Source organism: Schistocerca serialis, chromosome 7, assembly GCF_023864345.2.
Source record: "Schistocerca serialis cubense isolate TAMUIC-IGC-003099 chromosome 7, iqSchSeri2.2, whole genome shotgun sequence".
NCBI lineage: Eukaryota > Metazoa > Arthropoda > Insecta > Orthoptera > Acrididae > Schistocerca > Schistocerca serialis.
Window position 1 is genome coordinate 612764208 of NC_064644.1, and position 24266 is coordinate 612788473.

Genomic DNA, 24266 nt, shown 5'->3' on the forward strand with positions numbered 1-24266 from the left:
GTCCTCAATGAATTCATCGACGGAATAATAACACTTCTCCACCAGAAGAGTAAAGAGCAATCTTTTCAGTGAACCAATCTCCATTTTAAATATATTACTGCCTTTTATTTTATTGAAAATTTTTAACCCCATATACTCTGGCATTTGGGCATAATGTTTTAAATGATGTGTTGGAAGTTTGAAGTTATCTCTGTGGCGAGTGCTGTAGTTGTGGTCAAAATGGAAAGTCTCTAGTGTATGTTGATTTCTATATAGGAACACCATCATCTCATATATATAAAGTGAGGGGATATATAGTATTTTTAAATTTTTTAATGGTGGTCGACAGGATTCCCCTTTTTTTGCAACACACGTTTCTAATTACTTTCTTTTGTAATACTAGGAGCCTAGTGACATTTGCAGAATTTCCCCAGAAGATTATGCCATAACGAATAACTGACTCAAAGTAGCAGTGATAAACTATCTTTCTGGTATCCATGTGGCACCTGACAAAATATACATTGCAAATGCTAAGTTGTTCAGTTTATTTGCTAAGTAATCTATGTGTACCTTTCAATTTAAATTTTTGTCAAGATTTAGGCCTAAGAACTTCATGTGGTTTGCTTCTGTGACATCCTGATCATTGCAAGTTATCTTTATTTCACTCCTTTTTACTGATTTAACTTCAAATTGCATCATTTTGGTTTTAGTTACATTTAGTTTTAGTCCATTTTGATAGAACCAAGATTCAAGCTTTTCTACAGTATTTTTGGCTTTTTCTGGAATATTTTCAGATACCTCATTTTCAATTATAACTGATGTACCATCAGCAAATAAGACTGAATGAACATCAATAGCAAGTGGTAGGTCATTTACGTAAAACAGAAACAGATAGGGACCCAATATCGAACCTTGTGGGACTCCTTGGGGAACTGTTTTCCAGTCTGATGAATAATTGGTTCCATTTGAAGTTAAAATTACTCTTTGTTTCCTACCTGACAGGTAAGAGCTAAACCATTTTAAAGCAGTGTCTCTGTTTCCATACATCCGTAATTTGTGGAGGAGTAATGCATGGTTCACTGAATTAAAAGCTTTAGTCAGATCACAGAATATACCTGTGACCTTTCTACCTTTATCTAACGTGGAGCATATTTTTTGTATAAACTCATTTACAGCATTCACAGTGCTTTTACCCTGTTGGAATCCGAACTGGTTTTTAAAAATTATATCATTTACAGTAAGAAAGTTGTTAATTTGTTTTGCTGCAATCTTTTCAAACACTTTAGAGAAGACCGGCAAGAGAGAGATAGGGCGGTAATTCCCCATATCTTCTGTCGATCCTTTCTTGAATAGAGGTTTGATCTCACCATATTTCAATACCTCTGGAAAGCATCCCTGTTCTAAAAATTGATTTATAATAGTTGACAGTGGTTGGGAAATAATATCGTGCACATACTTGATTACAGATGTTGTTATTTCATCCCACCCATGTGAGGTTTTGTTTTTTAGAGACAATATTTCCTTTTCCACATCCCTTTGGGTGATTTTTTTCAAATTGTTTAAAAGATGTGTTCTGGCTATTTTCCAAATTTGTGATGTCCTGATAGAATGTCATATCCACATCCAATCTTACTACATTTAGGAAGAATTCATTGAGACAACTTGACATCTGAACAGGGTTTACTATAATTTCATTTTCATGTCTAATTTTCAAAATCTCATGAATTTTTACTTTGGCTCCTAGTTCAGACTGAACAACTGACCACACTGCTTTTGTCTTATTTCTGTGTTCTCGTATGAATTTATTATTTGCCATTTTTTTAGCTGCCACTACAACTTTCCTAAATACAGCTTTATACTGTTTGACATAAATAACAAAACCTGGATTTCTGTTTGATTTTAACTCATTGTGGAGCTCTCTCTTTCTGGCACTAGAGATTTTTATCCCTGTTGTAATCCATTTGAGTTTACCATTTACTTTCTTTTGCTTATATCTACAAGGAAATGATTCATTAAATACCTCTAAGAAACAATTTAAGAATTTGCCATAGTTTATCGAGCTTGAACTATTGTAGTCTACAGGCCAGCTTATTATACTTAATTTACTGTGGAATAAATCCATTTTACTTTTACTGAGATCCCTTTTTATACACACTTCTGGAGGCTTTAGGTTATCTGCTTTTGGGAGCTCAATAAACAGAGCTGAGTGATCTGAAATACCCAAGTCTAAGCAGTATTTGTGCTTATTTCCACTGTCAAATTTGTAGTTAGTAATAATATTATCAATGCAGGTTACTGATCTGCTGCTTTCCCTAGTGCCTTCAGAAAAATTTAACTTGAAACCACATTTCTGAATTAAGTCACGAAAGTTTGTGGAATCATTGCTTTCAACTAAGACATTTAAGTTGAAGTCTGCTGCTATAACAACTTTTTTCTTACTTTCTTTCTGGAGTTTTTCCAGGAGGCATTCGAATTTGGCTAAAAACACTTTTGTTACAGCACATCCAGGAATTCTGTAGATTGCTATAACCAGTGTATTCAGATCACTCAGTTCTACAGAGCAACTTTCAAACTCGCTCTCTTCATTTAAATAATTAAAACTATCTCTTACTGTATAACTTACGGAAGAATTGACAAAAATGCAGGAGCCTCCACGAGATTTACTTATTCTACAAAAGCTAGCAGCTACCTTAAAATTATTAATACTATTCAGTACTTTTATACTATCTTCTGTTAACCAGTGTTCATTTAGGCAGATTATTTTAATATTTATGGATTCTGAAAGCAGAATTTTTAGTTCGTCGATTTTTGAGAATTTGCGATTTGGTAGTTCTGCCCCTAAGCCATTTATATTCCAGTGCATCAATAGATCATTTTTGCTTTTAGTTATTTCACGTGCATCCTTTGTTTGGTACGTAAACTTTTTATTTTCGGTTTGAATTTTTTATTTGTCACCCCTATCACAATGAATTAGTTTCCCTTGCTTCTTAGGACTTTACACACGTCTATGAACATTTTACTAAGGTTCACAGAGCCTAATCTATTCAAGTGCAGGCCATCTTTTCCCAGACACTTGCAGTTTAAGAATTTGTTTGGGTCAATGAATACTGCACCGAGTCTGTTGCATTGTTTCCTAATGCCGGTATCACTTACCGATCTTCGATGAATAATTCCACTAATTACCAGCCTGGATGTTGGGTATACAGTTTTCGCCAATCTAATCAGATTCCGTGTTTCATTCACGATTTGCTTTCACATCCTTTGATTCCTTATTCATAAGCATGAAGGTAAAATTAACTGTTTCTGTTTTTAAGTCAACACGCCTTTAAACATTTTCTCTGAAAGCATTTTCTTATCACAGTGTTTGCTGATAATTTTTTCAACTAGGTCTCCAATATTTAAATGCATAATGATGTTATTATGATGTAAGCCCTATGAAAATCTACTCAGTTACATATATTAAGAGTGAAATGAGCTTGCACTTGGTCATTTAGCATTTGGCGTGACTTATTATTTTTAGATCAAATCCTGTTGTAGTTAACACTTCACCAATTTTTGTTAGTGGAAGGAATTGGGAGGAGGACTCACCTCCAGAATTAATCTTCCATTCTGTGCCAGAGTATTCACTCTTTTAAAACTTCCTGTCAGATTAAAACCGTGTATCAGAGCAGGAGGCAGTGCTCTTTCGACTGGGCTACCAAGGCAGGACTCACTTGCACTGCTTCACTTCTGCATGTACTTCACTAGGACAAATCATGCCTCTATAGCTCATTAAGTAAAAGCATTGCCCATATGGACATAACCAGTTCAACAAATCTTATCTCAGTGCAGTGGCAAGTTCATGGGTGTTATATTTTCAAACTACAGAAACCTGAATATGACAAGCAGATTTTTAATAAAACCATGGTTTCATTGCAGGATATATTACATAGTTTTATTACAAGGAAAAAATCTTTCAGTTATTATTAAGTTACAGATCAGTTCCTTAACAGTAGCAGAGCCAGACAAATTCCATTTAGCAGAGTATCAAATATGTTTCGAATTTTTTGTGTATGACTGTTCCCAAAAATGTTCACTCCTTCCATTGTATTAGTTTTTGTACAGTTGGTGGACAATTCATTGACTCCTCAAAGTCAATTTTCATACTTCTGTTGCAAAGTAAGAGAATTAGCTTCTGCATTGTCAAATGGATCCACTATATTGGTTATATTTTGTATACTATATGCTGGTTGTCTTCCAGCCTGAAACATTATAGCTTCCACAACTATGTGTTTACCTATTTTATAACCTGCCTTCATCAGATTGCAACATCTTAATTATTTTAACCTTAAAAATCATATCTCTGCATGTTTCCATCACTCATGTATCATTTGATTACAGCTGCCATCAGATAAAAATCAGACTTCTGAAAACACCATGTGCTGTGTAGAGGAAGCACAGGACAGTTGATTGTCATGCAAATAATTTATTAAAAGAGCATGTTCATTTTTCAATTTTTCAAATCTAAATCTAAATCAAATCTAAAATGCTTTTACACTGGATATGTTCCAAGGATTTTTCACTATATAATGCACAGTTACTACGCCTTACTTCATATTTATTGAAGAAATGCCCACGTATAAGGGATGGTCACAAAATTTTGATTATGATCTCAAAAAAATCAAGCTGCAGCCACGAACCTTGGTAATAGCGTTAGGCCTTACCCACATATTCATCCTTAAATGAGACAATTTTTTTTTTTTTTCTAAATGATGGATGAATTGGTTGTCTGCATTTTGGCTGTTAGGAAATCATTCCACCTTGAAAATCACTTCATCATCATTTGGGAAATGCCTTCATCTGACAAAAGAGGAAGAAATCACTCTTGATGCCATGCCAGAAAAATATAGGAATTTGGAGGGGGGGAAGGGGCGAGCAAAATTTGATAGAAATAGCATATGTGAGGAAATAAACTGAGGCCTTGACATGGAAAGAAAACTTCATTTTGATAGCCTCCCATAACTTCATCAGCTGATGTCAGTTGATGCCTGTGTGATGATTTGTCCCCACCACACATCCATGGCTGTGTGAAGAAATTATCTGAATTGACCTGGGGCAGCTGCAACACTTTAGCTGCCACCTAGGTTCAGGACGCTTTTGGAATGGGTGTGAGCAGTTGTGGAGACCAACATGCAGTGCCCTTTCTCAAATTCAAAATGTAGGGAAAGATGTTGAAAACTGATAAAAGATTTTCACTTTTCCACTGTCACCTTGATTATGGTGTACTGATCTTCGAGCACCAATTCTCTTGCAATCCCTAGTTCTTCACAGAGAGATGGTCTACCACTATGTTCGCCATCATTCAGACATATTTGACCATACTGGCAGTGCCTCCATCACCTAATCACAGCATCATATGCTGGAGCATTGTGGCTGTACACTTCTGCCAACTCAGTGTTGATTGTTACAGTGTTGTTCCCCTTGAAATGCAAAAAACTAGTTGCCTCATGGTACTCTACTTTATCAGTGTACAGTGTCATTTTGTTCTAATTCCCCTAGCAGCATACTATGGTGCTATGGTATGGTGATTTCAGTGTTTGCCATGGCTGCAAGCATGTAACTTTATTTAACCTTTATCTGACGACATGCCAATCTTGTCACACTACCACTGACGTGCGGTCTCTCAGACCACTGCATTGTTGGCGTCATACAGGCAACATCTCGATGTGTTTTTTTATTTTTGTATATATAAATACTTGAAATACATGTATAAGAATTGAAAGGCATGTAAATTTACTTGTTAAACATACTGTTTATAAAGGTTTTTTGATATATTCCATGATTGTGTGTTACAAACATGAGCGGAGAAGGAGCAACGAAATAAGAATTAAAAAAACTACAAATTTTTTTATTTTACCAAACACTGTTTAAAACAATAAATTATAAGGCACTCTGAGTAACTTAACATGCTAATGACTTATTTCAGTCTTATAATAAAAAAAAATTTGCTATAGCACATTAGCTGCAATTTTTACGTGCAAATGTTGCACATTGTAGACAAATAGCCTTTTTGTATGAGTTACACGAATAACCCATTTTTCTCTTTAGTTTTGAAGGGCAGGTGTAGCAGGTTCGCCTATTTATACCTCCTTCTTCAGGGTCTGGTGCTTGTTCTTCCGGTGCATCGGGTCCAAGAACTCTGATGTTGGTCGCTCTTAATTCCCATGACCACTTGCTGTTCACAGCGCGTCATTTCATTTGAGGCAATGCTAAAGCTTGTGCTAATATTTTCAGAAAAACTCCTCTATCTATTGGCTTGGTGGTAAATTGTGTGTTGTAGATCAAATACGCATTTACCCCACTCAAATCGAAAATTCTGTAAAAAATTGCCATCGACCATTGTCTTGTCCTTCGGCTCGTCGAGTAAATTTCGCATTTCTTGTCAAGCTCATCCACACCTCCCTCTGTGGAACTGTAATAGGCAATAATTTCATGTTTGTTTGTATGCCTATCTATTTCATTAGAATGGTGCATTGATGAAACTAACACCACTTATTTATTTTTTTTAGGCACATATGAACATAACGTTTTTGTACCCGTGAAACCAAATAACGCAGACTCTTCTTCACGGTTTTTATTTGGAAGAGATTCATTAGGTAATTCTTTTTTTTTTTTTTTCAGCATATGTAAGGTCCTTATTTATCAAATAATTGACCAACTCAATAGATGAAAACCAATTGTCAGCAATAACATTGCGATGTGAGCCATAAATTGGCTTACATAAGTGGATAAGTGGATAACATATCCCACGTGGAATGTTTCCCTCTATTATGTAAGTGGATAACAGATTGAGTTGGTACCAAAAATTATTCATCTTCAGACATATCCAGTGTAGAAGTAGCTCATTTTGCTGTCACACATACGCATAGTTTTGATGGTGTATTTGGCAGGTTTTTGTGGCATGTACTGAACAAAATAAGAACAGCCTCGAAAAGGCACCAACATTTCATCCACAGTGACACTTTCTCCTAAATTGTACAAGCTTTGGGAATTGGAAAGAAATTTTTCAAATATGAACAATACAGCTGCAAGCTTATCACTCAACAATCTTTCACTCCTGTCTGTTGCATCGTCAAATTGTAAACAGTGCAGTAGTACAAGAAATCTATTTTTGCTCATAATACACCTGAAAATTTCATGGCCAGAACCATCAGATGCGAAAATGTAGTCAGAATTTTCATGATTTGATTTGAAAACTGCCGAATAGAATAATATATGAAACAACGCTCTCGGTTCTATAGAGTCTAATTCACCGAGTTCAGGCCGATTTTCACGTAAGAATTTATTTTTATAAGCAGCTAGTTTTTCATTCGTCCATTTCAAAATTTCATTCATCATTTCAGTATCTACCAACTTGCACCAAATGGAAGGAGGATCATGCTTTTCACGTTTAGGCAACTTGCAAGAGGGTGATTTTACAATAATATTGTGTGCAGGAGTTCTAACCGCTCTGTTTGGTGGATTTTTCGACCATTTGTACCAGTTCTTGCCATAAAAACTATTTTAAATTCTTTGTATGGGATCTAGGTCTTCCTCTTCCTTTTCTGAAACAACCATTTCTTTATCATTGTCAGAGACTATTTCTTCATTCTCAGAGTTGTCTGGGGTCAGTCCCACAACACTGAAGTCCGAATCTTCGGTTTCCTCTAACCAACGTTGCACAGTGGTTTTAAAATGTTCATTAGTAAAACGTATGTGTTGCTGTTGGTCCTTTTTTGACCTTTTACTGCCAGACGGATCGGCTACATGAATTTATTTATGTGTACAATACCTATAAGGAAGAATGACAAAGTAACCCCTTTGTTGTAAATAATTAAACTAATGTTGACGTGCGGTCTGACAGACCTCTGTCAACATTTAATTAGTTCTAACTCACCTGTCTAGTGGAAAAACTGTTTCACTCACAGTTACGTGAGTCATCTTGCACTTCTCAGAAGCTACTGAAACGGCAGCTTGATAGTGATCGCGGGAAAGTATTTAAATCACGTATTGGAAAACACGCGCGGTCTCACAGACTGCATGTCAGCAGTTAAAGGTTAATCAAGGTTATAATTAAAGCTTTCTGACTACCTCTCATACTTTTCTGATCATAATTCCAATGGGGAAAGCAATGTTGATGTACTCAACACACCATATTAATTGCAATAAGAGATATGACACATATAGGACATTTTATTGTATGACTGAGATATCTGTATTTTTATTAGTCTTACAGTTTTTATACTGAAAAATTATGTTTGGTTCAAAACTGTCTACATGATCTTTTAGTGCTACTTGTTTTATAATAAATTACTTTCAGTTAATATGTGAAATATTAATTGTTTAATAACATCAGTCACATTTTCGTGACTATTTAATGATGATACCTAAAATCAGAGTATAACTCTGATAGAGAGGTGAGCTGACAACCTAGTAGTGGAACGCAATGCTGAGCACAATGTACTCAACTGCAATGGTTGCTTCACAGCTTGTGTCATCTGTTCCATCCCTCCCCCTCTCTTCCTATCTTCTCTGGAATTAAGTAGAGGGAAATCGTCCATACAATTCATACTTTGATCCCATTTCCCATTGGTATCAGCCTCCACTAGGCCCTGTCCCTCACTCACCTGCACTCTTTTTTTCACAGCCTCACTTCACTTATCCTCCTCTTCTCAGTCATTGTCTTCCTCCGTTCTGCTGCCCTATCCCAACCCAGTCCTCAAGTGCACACACAAATGTCCGTGTGAGCTCACCAACACCACATTCCTGTCCTTTTCCTAATTGTCTCTCTCTAACAGCCCTCAGCCAATCTCCCCTCCACATTTCCCACCACTCTCATGTCTTTTCCTCTTCACTTTTGCTCCTCCCATTACAAGTTGTAATTCGAACATTTATTACTTCACAGTGGTGGCAGCCAATGACTTAAAGTGGCCCACAGTAACGGGAATGTTCCGGCCATTTGTGGAAGTTAATCTCATTGGACCTCATTTAGCTGATAAAAAACGAAAGCATGCAACCAAATCTAAATCAAACAACTGGTCTCCAAAGTACAATGAAACTTTTCATTTGTAAGTATTACACTTTGAAATTGACATTTTTCATAATTTTGTTCATTTGTTTTGGTTCATTGTTGAACACATTAATTTTTTTACAGCATTATTGGAAATGAAGAGCAGCTGGATTACTTTGAACTTCACATATGCATCAAAGACTACTGTTTTGCTCGGGAAGATCGTTTAGTTGGTGTAGCTGTAATGCAGCTCAAAGACATTGTGGAGCAGGGTTCATGTGCATGTTGGCTCTCACTGGGGAAAAGGATACAGATGGATGAAACAGGTTGGACAATTTTGAGAATATTATCTCAGCGAACAAATGATGAAGTAGCAAAAGAATTTGTCAAACTGAAGTCTGATGTCCGGACGGAAAATCCTTTACCAAACCCAACGTGAGAGTCCTGTGATTGATAGGTTAGTGAATGGAAATGACTCTTCCACCGTCCGGCAATATTTGCCACAAAAAAGCAGAAGAAATGTGAAGTGAAATGTGTGTGCAGTGAAGTTTGTTAGGTAACTATGGCTTTAAGTGAGCTGGTACAAATTACCATTGATCACAAAAAATAAATAAATAAGTAAAAAAATAAAAAAGAGACAGTATAAAGATTTGGAAAAACCAACACCATTCCATGTGATTGCTAATCGAAAGAAGGAAACTGCAATAGCAGAAGTTTTTACAAAAGGAATCGCACATAATATAATTACAGAAATGAAGGAAATGAAACAGCTTTTGTATTTCATTTACAAATTATCTTTTAAAGAAAAAAGTAATAAAATTTATCCCAAAAAATGCTTGTTTTGCTGGCTCAAGCAATATACAAGACCATATTCTGAATTTCTGTAATCATGGGAACTGTCAAAAGTTTTCAGCAATACACATATGTGCTATTGTTAAATGTTTGGCGATGTACATGGCTTGAAAAGACTTTATTCAGTGAATGGAAATTGTGACCAAGTGATGTTAATGTGCTTAAAGGACACATTGTCACAGTTACCCATGTGCTCTCCTCACATTTTCATAACTAGACCAATGGTTACAATGTATACATAAAAGACAAGATGTGCTTTTTTGAAAAACTTTTGCATCTTGTCTTGAATGAAACTGCGTTTTATTATTCTAAATGCTCCAACAAAGCACCAATAATGTGCCCCCTCATTAAGTTCCATGTGAGACATTGTTAAAATATTTCATGTTCTCTTTGCTTCAGAACACTGGTATCCAACTATTTCACTGTGATATTTTTGAGGCTACCTGCCTTCCAGCCTCTTTGACAGGTCATATCGACCACTTAAGATCTCTATTTCTCTCTTTATCTTCCATAACACAGTAATAGCTTTTTAAAGAAAAATGTATGCTCATGTGCGTATGCATGTACATAAAAATTAGATCACTGATAAAAACTCACTCACAAATGATTTACGTATTCTGTTATCCTCATCAGAAATTATAAAGCAGCAGTCATGGATCACTTTATTTTTGTTACAGTGATGTTACTGAGTATGATTCAATTGTTTACTGACTATGAATGCTTGTAAATAAAATCTCAGCCTTGAACAGTATAAGGAAGATGTTCATTTTCTGTTTGGTTGTATTGATAAAAAGCAACATAATATCATTACTAATAACACAATGAAGTTATAATTCTACAATTACACAGAAGTGATATATGTGATGCAGCTTTGAAGAGAAATTTTTGTTGTAAGAAGTTCTCTGCAATAAAATGGCTGATGAGAATGACATGTTTATGTAATCAGACTTTGATCTTTCAGTTAAAATAATTTCATTTGTTGTATCATCATTTGCATAATCTCCTTAACATAAATACTTGTGCCTACACAGTGTATGTGAACAAGAAACTAAAACAAAATTCTGCTGCATTGTTTGTTATAACTATATACAAAAATTTTGTCTGGGTGGTAGTGAAACATCAGTTGAAAACATCCCATAATAATGTTTATTGCATTGTTTCCTACCTTTGTCATGCTTTGTTACTGCCATATAGATTACTGAAGGTGTTGTAGCAGTTTGTAAGCACATTGAATCTTGAAGATAACTATTTTTATATGTCACATTTTCAGACTCTGAAGAAAGTAATGAATTTTTCTGTCTACATGACTATCTCAGTTCATGTGCACAAAATACTTTTTTGTAAGTTCAGTTTATTTCATAAGAGAAATATTATTAAATAATTTCATAGAGTATGTGCATATTTTGCTAGTATTATGGATTATACACAGATTTCCTGTGGTTTTGTCTGCATTACATCTGTGTTCCATTTACAGTTAAAAAGTGGGTTCATGAATTACCTTTGTAAAGGGAAGCAGTTTTGCCTACAGGGCAACAGCTTATAATTGTGAAACATGATGAAATATGTTTGCAACAAGTACAGCAAACCATTAAAGCTTTCGAAAGAGAAACATATGTAATGCACTGAGACCTTCCCATTTACAAGATTAATTGTCGTGTGCTTAGTTTTAGTTTCTAGTTCACAAAAATATTCAGTCAGATAATTTAGTACTTATGATTATTAAAAGAAATAGATTTGATAGGAAGATGCTAGATGCCTCTGATGGGAACACTTGAAGGATGCAGGTAGTCAGACATCTTTAACAAATTTTACACATATTATTTGCCATTCATACCAGTAGGTTATCTTTATTTAAATATAATTGCCTGGTCACTTGAAGTCGTCATTGATCCTTTGAGTCCTGCTGCTAACCTGTTAATCTTGTTTCCACTTTGGTACCACAAATATATTTCAGTTTTTCTCCTGAGGCATACACTACATAGAATTCTAGACTACTTTTTGTAATCATGCTATGAGTAAAGTTTGTGTTAAATACTTGCTTACAAGTACAAAATGGGGCCAAAAAGCAAAGTATACTTATCTTTTATTCAGACAGCAAATAATGTGTGCAGAGATATTTGAATGACACATTTTAAGTACAAAATCTTTGTATTGCTATCAGATCGTATCAGCTGATATAAATTAATCACATAGTTCCAGAAAATCATGTTTTTACAAATGCTGAATGTGATACAGAAGTATCTGTTATACTTTCACAAGCCGAATAGTTTTTTTTTCTTTCTTTCTTTCTTTCCTTTTTTTTTAAATTGTACCCTGTGCTTTCTTACATGGATTCAGATGACCTGCAGAGAAATTGGAGAAATCGGTTAATTCTAGTGATAAAGAAACAGAATTATGGAAAATTTTGATAGTACACAGCAGTGTACTTCAACAGACCATATTGTTTAATTTAATTTCCCAACAACCCATGTTGTTTTAGTGAACTCTCCCATATACGTTTTTCTCATGTCTTTATTTTTGCAATTTTAATGGAATTAAATTTACACATAATTGATATGCAATATAATTCAATTTACAGTGGTGATATTGAAACAGAAATATTTCTTGAAGAATAGAACTTCATTCAAAATCAGCTAAAGTAATTAATTTAATAGAACAGTAACATAAGTAAACCTCAAATTTAAACTTATGTTGAAAAGCACAAATATGAATGAAAATTCTATTTTGTGGCTATTTGAATAAGCACGTAGTCTGGAATGGAAATGCAGCCATTTGAGTGGAAACAGTTTCATAAATTAATTTTGCATGTGTTACAGATATGAACTTTCAGTTTCAGGTTCATTTCATATTTTCAAATTCTCTGAACTACAGTACACTAGAAATAAAACATCAAATTTATATTAATTATTGTGATTTCTTACAAGGGAAACATTTTTGTACTCCGAAACACATTGTAATGAAAACATTTGTGTGTTAAGTAAAATATATTCACTAAGAAGTCAGACTTGTTACCTGCAACAAAAAAAAAAAAAAATCATAAAGATTAAAAAGGATTACAGAATGCCCATTGTAGTAATATTATCAGTTCCAAAATATGTCAATGGTCATTTAAATAAGTTTAAATTGTATTCCATACATAAATATATTACTTGGCCTTAAGGTACTGGCAGTTCTTTTTCTGAATCACTGAGTCAGTATATTTCTGTAACTATATGGGACTTACCTTTTCAGGAAAAATTAATTAAATCACACTTCTTCTAAAATTATTATACTAACCTGCATCATCTTTCATTAAATTCTTATAAATTATGGTTCCTGTCAAGTATCTTAGCTTGTTCCTTTCAAATTATAACTAATGCTTATAGTATTACTCTTTTCAAACAGTTCTTCTTTATTTTTAGTGTCTATAATATAATGTTTTGATATAAATTGCAGTACATTAAATATTTTAAATGAACCAAAAACGAAACTGTTACACTTACTGACAATACAGTATTTACTATTGTCTGCATGACATTTCAAAAGATGTTAACATAGATTTCAAATTCTACCAGTAGGCATAATTATAATCAAAAGGCAGAAACTACAATATTTGAGAATGTTTGAAGTTTATTTTGAATTGCAATCTGCCTGTGCTGTTCTTTTGTATTTTTGTCATATCTCTAGTCATAATATAAACTATATGAAAATCATGTCCCAATGCTATTGTTCTTTGTTATAAACAAGAGGACAGATAACAAAAATGTTGTTAAAAGTACATTTTTCTGTATGAATGTGTAAACACTAAATTACTTTTAGTGTAGCAAGTAACTAAAAATTCCAGCTACGTAAGAAACATTTTTGAATGAGCATGTAATTATTACTATATTGTATAAACTATGATAAATATAATTCTCCTGTTCTTCCATTATAATTGAAAAGTGCTCTATTGGTGTGATGACATGTTGATATTTCAACTTCCTGTAGCCACACTTTGTTGGAAAAATATGTTCGAGATTTTTTTTGTGAACAGAAGTCTTTGTGGTATTTTCTAACTGATAAAGTGGATTTTACTTTCACTGCATAATTAAGTGCATGTTGCAGGCCATAAGCACCATGTGGAAATTTTATTCAGAAAAAAGTGTTTATAGTCATGGAACAAAGTATACTGACATTTGAGTAACAAAGAATGATGCTATTCATCAAATATGACACCCAATAAATAGAAGTCATACTTGTAAGAAAGCTCATTATGAATACATAGTAGCATCTGATAGCAATGCTAGTGATTTTTAAAAAGATAAAATTTAGTCCAACAAATTCATCCATTTCTTTGCTCCTATATTTTGCTATGTAAGAAAGAGCGATCAAAGAGTAAAAAGACTTCAACTTTTATTTCAATGCGCCAGTTTGTTTCATTTTTATGTGTGATTGAGGTATAAGTTTCTCCTGGTTAAAAACAAGTCTCACTACAGCTGTCAAATGTCATGATGGACATAGATTCATAAATGTTTTCTGTGACTCACTGTCTTATGTAGTACGCACGTTGGTGGCCATACAGACATGAAAAGCAATTAACTACATTTTATTTTACAGAAAATTTCATAATCAAGGAAATCCTGTAAATATTCAAGCATGAAAGTAATTTTAATGTTTATATGCTAACCAAGAGCATTTATGATGTGAATAACACGGCCAATAAACCAGCTAAATTGGTTACAGAAATGTGCTTGCTCAATTCTTAATTCTCCATTCCTAAGGCTAAAGAGATATGTGTGTAACTGCTTTTATTCTAATGGTGTACACTTTTTTCTGTCATAAGAGGGGACACCATTGCATCTGTAGTATGTGGTACTGAATTAGATAAAAATGCATGCATATGTAAATTTATGAAGTAAAATCAGCTTCATCAGTTCCATATGTTCTGCCTTGTCCCCCTGCCCCCACAGAGGTAACTGCAGGAACTGACAGCCAACTTTAAACTAGAGAAATTATTATGTTGTTGCAAAATTATGTCGTATACAAAATTTTTCATGTTTATATAATGGAATGCAGGATGTTATATCAGCATGCCTTCATTTTGAGCTGTAACATATCTGGATTGGGTGCTGTAATTGTTAGTGAGAACATATTAAATGCAGTTATACAAGATGATAATTTCAAGTTTTGACACCCTGCCAAAGAATTGCAAATTGTTATTATTTTTTTACTCTATAGCAAGCATTTTCTTTTTTGTAACATTTTTGTTAGAATGTTTTTCAAATGACAGTACAATATGCAATATAAAAATAACTAAAATGACATTATCTGCAGATTAGGAAGATGAAACAAAAGAGATATGTACTCTGAATGAAGTGGCTTTCACTCATTAATTGGATATTTGTACTTATAAATGGTCTGATAAATTTAAGTTGCCTCTTGGGCCAAGTCTGTCTTCAGTAAGTCAATCAAATGTAAAGATTAACAAAAGAATCTTGTGTTAATGTGTGTTGGAGTATTTAAATGTTAACATACATGTACAACACTGAATAACATTATTTTAAGATGAAGGTTATGCAGGTTAGGTACTGAAGGCCTGCACTTTTACTTTAATAGCAATAACATTTCCTACCTTGAAGGTTAAGGAATGTGTAAGATTAAGCACATTACTTTGGAATCAAAAGGTTGCAGTATCACAGTCAAAATTAAAATTGCAAAAAACACATCTCATGGGCAAAGTGCAATACTACTGTGGCTGAATGTTGATTGTAAAACTTGTATTAATTTATCAATATCATTTTCAACATTATAAGTTATTTGTAAGGACTGCAGCCTTGTCCATGAACAATAGAATGACACAGAAAAGAAGAAGTGAGGGACATAAAGGGAAAGGAAAAGTGCTCTTTCGGTATGCACTTACTTCCTTTACAGGTACACCTTTATGTTGTCCCCATTCTCTGTTATATTATATCATTTACATTTCTGATTGAGCCATTTATTTTCTATGTTACTTCCTTCATATTTAAAAATCCAGTCAGACCTTCAGAGAGCCAAGTCCTCTTAATCGATAACCTTCATTTTGTTTTCATTATTTTTATTTTTTAAAGTATCACCATTTTAAACTTATTTGAGAAGTCATTAATAGTAGGTTTTTAATATGAAGTTACAGTATAATCCTGAGAAATAAATTCACAATACACATGGAGGCAGAAAGAGGTAACTAAAATAACTTAGTAGATTTTGGAGTATTTATACAAAAATGTTTGTAATTAAGTTGCAGTTAGCAAATGCATAACTCAAAACCGTGGTACATTAGGTAATGAGAATCAGATTACAACAGTAATAAGGAACTACGAAGAAGAGCAAATCATAAACTGGCTTTTCAAAGGAGATGGGGCTAATTAGTCAAGTCTATGAAAATGTCAAAAGCTTAAGCTGTGAAAGAAGTATCTGGTACAAAGTCAGAAGGATAATTAAATATAACATGCACCTCTCAAGTTCTGTAAGGGTCTATATATCATTTATTGTAGTTTTTTTTTAATTAGTGTGAGTGTCATTTCTGATTAAACACAACTGTACTACCAATTACTTTGCAAATGTTGTCTGGATCTTTAAAGATAACAGATTACAAGATTAGAATACCTGGGAATAGTACTGAGTGCAAATGCTGCACATTCTTTAACCTTTAGGTAACGTGACAAAGAAAGGTAACAAAAATCCACTTTCCATTAGGTATTCATTCTGCATGGGAAGTTTTGGAGGCAGAAAAATGTAACATATAAAACCCCATATTCATTGTATTTTGTTCAGTCCTCTTCTTCCTGTATTTTGAAGACCCTTAATTTTATTCTTAAGTACAACTTTCACAGCCTGTAATGAGGCCTAGCCTGGAAACTAATGTATGTATCATACCTGCAGCAACATATATCACCCTTTAATAATATTATCATGGCTTTAAATCTCGTTAATGAGAGAATAATTACAAAAGCAGTTGACTGCCTGCCTTAATTAAAATGTAGCATTTACCTTATAATCACTTAAAGCTGCAGTTGTTTGTCATCTTGTACACTATAAAATGTAGTTTATGAGTGGTTGTATATTTCTTTATATTCTTATTACATGGGTAGTATTTTATTTGTGTTCTTTGTCCATATACATCCTTTCAAGTAATGAAGCATAATTTGAGATTTCTCATACTGTTGACTTCTGTGTTATGATTTACAGTAAATTAACTGTTACTTCTAACTCTCACCTCCACTTATAATGTCTTCTTGGGCTGAATCTGTATTTATATAATTTATACCTTTAATAATTTAATATGACACACTAAATTGGTCAGCATATTTATTCGATCTACATTTTGTGTGATTGAAGTTATTGTGTTTGTGTTTTTTAAAAGTGCTAATGTACTGGTGTTTTGTTCGCAGGAGATTAGAAATATGTAAATTATTTTCAAGCAATATAGTAAGAAGGAATGCAACCACATAACAATACATTAAGTTCTGATGATACGAAAACATCTTGGTTCTGAGCAATAAGTTCTTTTGTTATTTTTTTTTTTCCCCCTGAGTGAAATGAAACATTTATTCAGCGAACCAAACAATAAAATTCTGTATTTTGAAAAGTCTGAAATACAGTTGATTTCAACTACAAACCAAATACATCTACAACTGAAATAAAAATTCACTCTAATCATGTTAGCAGTGTTTTTAATTTGATGTTCTTAATGAAGCAATGAACTTGATGCTTGATGTCATGTGCATATAGGGTTCTCATAACAGACACGCCAGCTTATGAAAAATACTCTTGTGTCTGTTTTTGTCATGATCTATATTGTGATTCCATGAAACAAATATCATCTGACTGATAATTTAACTGTACCTATATGGTGCAATTATGCCCATGCATCATCACTAATGAAAATCGTTTGTGTGTGAATAAAAGCATGTTCAAATGTATTAACAGAAAAATGAAATATAATTTTTACAATTATTATAACTTACAGTTATCTGTCAATAAATAAATATTTTCTGCACTGTGTAAAACTAAAATGAAACTTAGAACAGACAGTGTCTTCTGCCCAAAAGTTACTGATTGTTATTTCCTGTGTATACTAAGAAACATAGTTTCTTAAGTTTTCTACTTTGCTCTTGTCAGTTTTCACACTGTTCTAAGTTTTATTATTCATATAAATGATGCAGTGACACATCTCACCGCCCTTTACTTGTGGATTTTTATTTTCTTCCTATCCCTTTCCACAGTAATTTGGTAAATGAAGAATACAGAGACAGTTGGATATTGTAGGAAAACTGTGGTTCTTGGCATAAATGAAGAAACTGGATGCTGTTGTCGATTCAGAAACTTCTTCTATATTTGCTCAGTGAAACTAACAGTGCGCTGTTGAGGTGTGGAGCCAGAACAAAAGTTACATAACATACCAGATGAAGAAAAATGGTATTGTGTGACTATAAAGAAGTAACAAAGGTGTATGATCTAAATGACAATTTTAAAACAGGGGCATTAGGCGTGATGTGAAGAAAAGTCCATAACTTTTGTAGCATTCATTCATCACGGTCTGTCTGTAGCCTAGATGCTATTAAGAAAGGGAACCTTTAAGGATGTGAAATGAGCCAAAGTACACATCAACAAAAGAATTCATAGAAACTTAATCCATAACTGGATTAAGAAAAACTAAAATTACTCCAATGATTACTATTATTCGTGCCTACACTAAATAAATTAGTGTCAGGAAAGGCACTACTCCAAATAATATTAAGTAGTTTATCTTACATTGGTAGCTTAATTTCCCATAGTTAAATTGGTGTTAAAGAAAATAGTTCCCTTTGTCAGTTAACAAAAGACACCTGTTTACCGTACACTACCACTTGTCATACAGTTTTACAATTGCAGGGTGTATACGGCCCGGGAGATCCGGGAAAAACCCGGGAATTTTTTCATCCGGGAAGAACCCGGGAATTTTTTAGAATTCCGGGATTTTTCATTCTTTTGGATTTCAGTTAAATTTTTGTAGGTTTGACGTGTAAGATCTGATACGCTGACAAAGAACTTTAGCCGACTACTGCTGAATAATACAGGAGCAATGAAACATAAATCAGAGAATAACACCAAAATAAAAGTTTAGTGGCGTAGAAAATGGGTAATTTACACAATGGACAGACCAGTTTGCTGACACCGAAAAGTGTCAAAGGCTTTAGGTTGAAGATTATGCAGTACGTCCGTAACAACTAACGTGCATTCGATGTGCTTGCGTCGCAATAGTTTACATTTCTAACAGATCACTGGAAAATATTACGAATAGTGACTTGAGAAGCGTTACTTTCAAAGTAAATTTCCACCCAAGATGATGTATGTTACGTGTGAGAATGTGCAGTGAATTTCTTAAACCACAGGGCGTTATAACTCTCATTCAAAAGGTACCGGTAACACTTTAGGATCAGCCATTTGAAAAATTTCGGGCCCAGAAGATAAGTCATTTATGCCACTATTTAAAATTTTACCGCACATTTGTATTTGATATGACTTAATGTGTAACACACGTTAAAAAAAGACCGAGCTTCAAGTTAGTTTTCATATTTAATGTTGTTCTTTCACAGATAAAAAACTATGCAATCGATGGCAAAAAGTATAATTGACCTTCCCAAAAAAGTGAATAATATGTTACTGAGTAATGTCACAAGACTCTTCATGCCAGAGCACTTCGACTTTTCTGTAGTATAGAAAAGACGAAGTGTTCTGGCATGCAGGGCAATACCAGTTCACTTCTTTTCTACTTTTTTGCCGGTGAATTGGATCTTCATCTCTGAACAGCTCTAAAGTTCGCTACTACTTCTTTCTAACTAATCCTATAAATGGACAACAGAAGGCAGCACCAGTCACACGACAGGTAGCGGGACATCCGTACCTTGCTCTCGTAGGCAATTAGTCCAGTTTTAGAGCGAAAACCTGTGTCAAGCACAGCTACTATATTCTAAAATTTGCTTTCAGTAAGGACAAGTATGTCTTTTACCTCTTCCATTTCTCATTTTTTTCTGATTTTATTATTTTTTTATTTAAATACAAAAGCTTGCGGTTTAATCGTTGTTAAAGACCTTTAATTACTGTCTTTCGTTTTAGAATAATAAGAAATTTTTTCCGTAAAATATTTTGTGCATTTTTACAGTCATTTCTTTTCGGATTTTCGTGTTGCTAAATTTCAGCTCCGGTCTTTATGTTAATACTTAATTTCTTAAATTAAGTTTATTTTTCAAATATTTTTTAATCACGAAAGTTATTGTTTGATATGGATATTTAAACATCTGTGGGAGCTAGTAGTTTAAAATAAATAACGCTATCATATTCATTTGTTTTAAAAATATTTTATTAAAGAAACATTTTAATTATTTAGACAATACAACAAATAAAACAAATAATTTAGAAGAAAGTACCATGTGTAACAACAAATACTCTAATTTAGGAATTAACCTTGGAGAATAACTCACTTAGAGCTGTGTGCGAGAGCATTGATTCGTTCTGTAACAGATTCTCGCTCCATCTGAACGTTTTGAATGGTCCCCTCAAGTTTTGCCTTCTTCTCTTTGTAAGCTGTCTTATTTCTGTGTCAACAATCTTCCTTTTAGTCAGATGATCCTTTTTCCTGGATGACTCGTCGTTTCGATTTTTGAGGTCTTCAGCATATCGATCTCGTGAGTTTCTTACAGAGTGCATAAGGGACTTTGTTATAGGTACTCCTTGGACTCTGCCGTGTGTCTTGATGGCGTTGTACACCAGTCTTCTGCTCACTACAGATTGTTCCCTCATATTCTCGAAGAGGCACTCTTTTGTTCACCGAGCCTCCTCGCTCCGCAGCTGCTTGACCGTGCGACAAAGTGAGCATGATTTCCATTGCCTTCTTCAGCTCGTGGCACGTTGCATTCTGGTTCTTGAGACATTTCATCCAGAACTCGTCCAGCCGTTGCTCCTTTTTGTTGAATGTTTCAAATTTTGTTTTGCAGTTCTTCTTTACAACAGAAGCATATTGCACTTCTGCTTTATCGGCACATACACCGTTCATCCAATTGCTCTCCACCAAAATCTGTAGAAAGGAATGAAATCGTTTGGGACAAGCCTCCCTGCACGCTATTGTGGGATCAAAGCAGCTTACAGCTTTTGTTAAAGTGTAAGGGAGATTTCTCCATCAACTTTGACACAAGCTTGATCATTCCTCTTCTGCATTCGCTCCGGAACTTGGCGATTTCCAGGGCTGTGAGAGACCTACATTTTCTGAATTCTTTCTTGACGGGAACCCAATTTTGACGTGGTTCACACCCAAAAGTTTGGATTCTTTGTCCAAATTAACTGACGGCGAGATCTTCGTCGGCTGGACAAATCGTGTTATCGTTGTCTCCATTATCTCTGTCAAAGCAGAGTGGAGGAACGGTGCTAGCAGCCAGTCAGATTGGAAATCCTGTAGGAAAGGTGTCAAGTCTCCAGCAAGAGTCTTGAAAAAGGCAATTTTCGGACCAAGTAGCTTGTCCTTGCGCTGATCCTCCACTACTCTGTAGCTAGCACATTTTGGTTTGTTTTTTTTTCTTCCAGTTTTCCAACAAATATTCGCAGAAATGTAAGCATTACTAGAGCTCACTCAGCAACTTCCACATTCTCCAGCCATTGGATCGCGCAAAACTTTAAGGGAAACAGTTCCGATTCCGTTGTCGAAATATACAGAGCTCATCTGGCAGGGACATCCTTTAAAAGATTGTACAAGGCACGTAAAAACTGAATTATCATCTTGAATTGCGGACTTGAAGGCGCTGTGAACAAAGTGAAGCCCGTTTTTGTTGTTGTCTTCAGTCCTGAGATTGGTTTGATGCAGCTCTCCATGCTACTCTAACCTGTGCAAGCTTCCTCGTCTCCCAGTACTTACTGCAACCTACATCCTTCTGAATCTGTTTAGTGTATTCATCTCTTGGTCTTCCTCTACGATTTTTACCCTCCACGCTGCCCTCCAATTCTAAATTTGTGATCCCTTGATGCCTCAGAACATGTCCGACCAACCGGTCCCTTCTTCTTGTCAAGTTGTGCCACAAACTCCTCCCCAATTCTATTCAATACTTCCTCATTAGTTATGTGATCTACCCATCTAATCTTCAGCATTCTTCTGTAGCACCACATTTCAAAAGTTTCCATTCTCTTCTTGTCCAAACTATTTATCATCCATGTTTCTCTTCCATACATGGCTACACTCCATACCAATACTTTCAGAAACGACTTCCTGACACTTAAATCTATATTCGATGTTAACAAATTTCTCTTCTTCAGAAACGCCTTCCTTGCCATTGCCAGTCTACATTTTAAATCCTCTCTACTTCGACCATCATCAGTTATTTTGCTCCCCAAATAGCAAAACTCCTTTACTAATTTAAGTGTCTCATTACCTAATCTAATTCCCTCAGCATCACCTGATTTAATTCGACTACATTCCACGATCCTCGTTTTGCTTTTGTTGATGTTCATCTCATATCCTCCTTTCAAGACACTGTCCATTCCGTTCAACTGCTCTTCCAAGTCCTTTGCTGTCTCTGACAGAATTACAATGTCATCGGTGAACCTCAATGTTTTTATTTCTTCTCCATGGATTTTAATACCTACTCCGAATTTTTCTTTTGTTTCCTTTACTGCTTGCTCAATATACAGATTGAATAACATTGGGGAGAGGCTACAACTCTGTCTCACTCCCTTCCGAACCAGTGCTTCCCTTTCATATCCCTCTACTCTTATAACTGCCATCTGGTTTCTGTACAAATTGTAAATAGCCTTTCGCTCCCTGTATTTTACCCCTGCCACCTTTAGAATTTGAAAGAGATTATTCCAGTCAACACTGTCAAAAGCTTTCTCTAAGTCTACAAATGCTAGAAATGTAGGTTTGCCTTTCCTTAATTTTTCTTCTAAGATAAGTCGTAGAGTCAGTATTGCCTCACGTGTTCCAATATTTCTACGGAACCCAAACTGATCTTCGCCGAGGTCCGCTTCTACCAGTTTTTCCATTCATCTGTAAAGAATTCACGTTAGTATTTTGCAGCTGTGACTTATTAAACTGATAATTCGGTAATTTTCACATCTGTCAACACCTGCTTTCTGTGGGATTGGAATTATTATATTTTTCTTGAAGTCTGAGGGTATTTCGCCTGTCTCATACATCTTGCCCACCAGATGGTAGAGTTTTGTCAGGACTGGTTCTCCCAAGGCCATCAGTAGTTCCAATGGGATGTTGTCTACTCCTGGGGCCTTGTTTCGACTCAGGTCTTTCAGTGCTCTGTCAAAATCTTCACGCAATATCGTATCTCCCATTTCATCTTCATCTACATCTGCTTCCATTTCCATAATATTGTCCTCAAGTACATCGCCCTTGTATAGACCCTCTATATACTCCTTCCACCTTTCTGCTTTCCCTTCTTTGCTTAGAACTGGGTTTTCATCTGAGCTCTTGATATTCATACAAGTGGCTCTCTTTTCTCCAAAGGTCTCTTTAATTTTCCTGTTGGCAGTATCTATCTTACCCCTAGTGAGATAAGCCTCTACTTCCTTACATTTGTCCTCCAGCCATCCCTGCTTAGCCATTTTGCACTTCCTGTCGATCTCATTTTTGAGATGTTTGTATTCCTTTTTGCCTGCTTCATTTACTGCGTTTTTATATTTTCTCCTTTCATCAATTAAATTCAATATTTCTTCTGTTACCCAAGGATTTCTACTAGCCCTCGTCTTTTTACCTACTTGATCCTCTGCTGCCTTCACTACTTCATCCCTCAGAGCTACCCATTCTTCTTCTACTGTATTTCTTTCCCCCATTCCTGTTAATTGTTCCCTTATGCTCTGCCTGAAACTCTGTACAACCTCTGGGTTAGTCAGTTTATCCAGGTCCCATCTCCTTAAATTCCCACCTTTTTGCAGTTTCTTCAGTTTTAATCTACAGTTCATAACCAATAGGTTGTATTTCCGCCTTTGTTACTTCGTCCTTTATTGCCATCTGATTAACTCCTCTCAGTTTATCCACGGGTTTTGGCATTGCAGTGACATCCTTCTGTGGAGGTGCAACAATTCCAGCGGCCAACGCTACTGTTGTTGACCGAGCTGAATCCGCAGATGTGGTAGTGGAAGTAGAATCTGTCTGCTGGGTTGAAGTGGTCGCCGCCGGTTGGGTGTAGACATACAAACTTGCTGTGCTTCTCATGGCGGCTGCTTTCGCGACGTGTTTCTTTGATTTTGTCATGTGACTTGTAAGAGCCGATCTTCTGATAGTACGGATGTTAATGAGGATCCCTGGACATAATCCACATTTAGCACTATAAAGGTCTGTAGGTACTTTCACCAACCAGTCCTTGAATGCTGGATCTGAAAGCCAGCTATCTTGAAAACCGATCGACATGGCACAGTCGCAGTGGTTGTTGGTGGG

General features: G+C 35.0%; 1 protein-coding gene across 1 annotated transcript in view; it reads left to right on the forward strand.

Moving 5' to 3' along the window:
• The window catches only part of LOC126413295 (uncharacterized), a 640882-nt gene extending 630112 nt beyond the window's left edge, over nucleotides 1-10770 (forward strand). Inside the window, exons 30-31 of the mRNA XM_050083195.1 lie at nucleotides 8903-9065; nucleotides 9152-10770. Coding sequence (XP_049939152.1) covers nucleotides 8903-9065; nucleotides 9152-9446 — 458 coding nt within the window. The 3' untranslated portion in view covers nucleotides 9447-10770. The remainder of the gene's footprint in view (nucleotides 1-8902; nucleotides 9066-9151) is intronic.
• Nucleotides 10771-24266: the final 13496 nt, after the last annotated feature.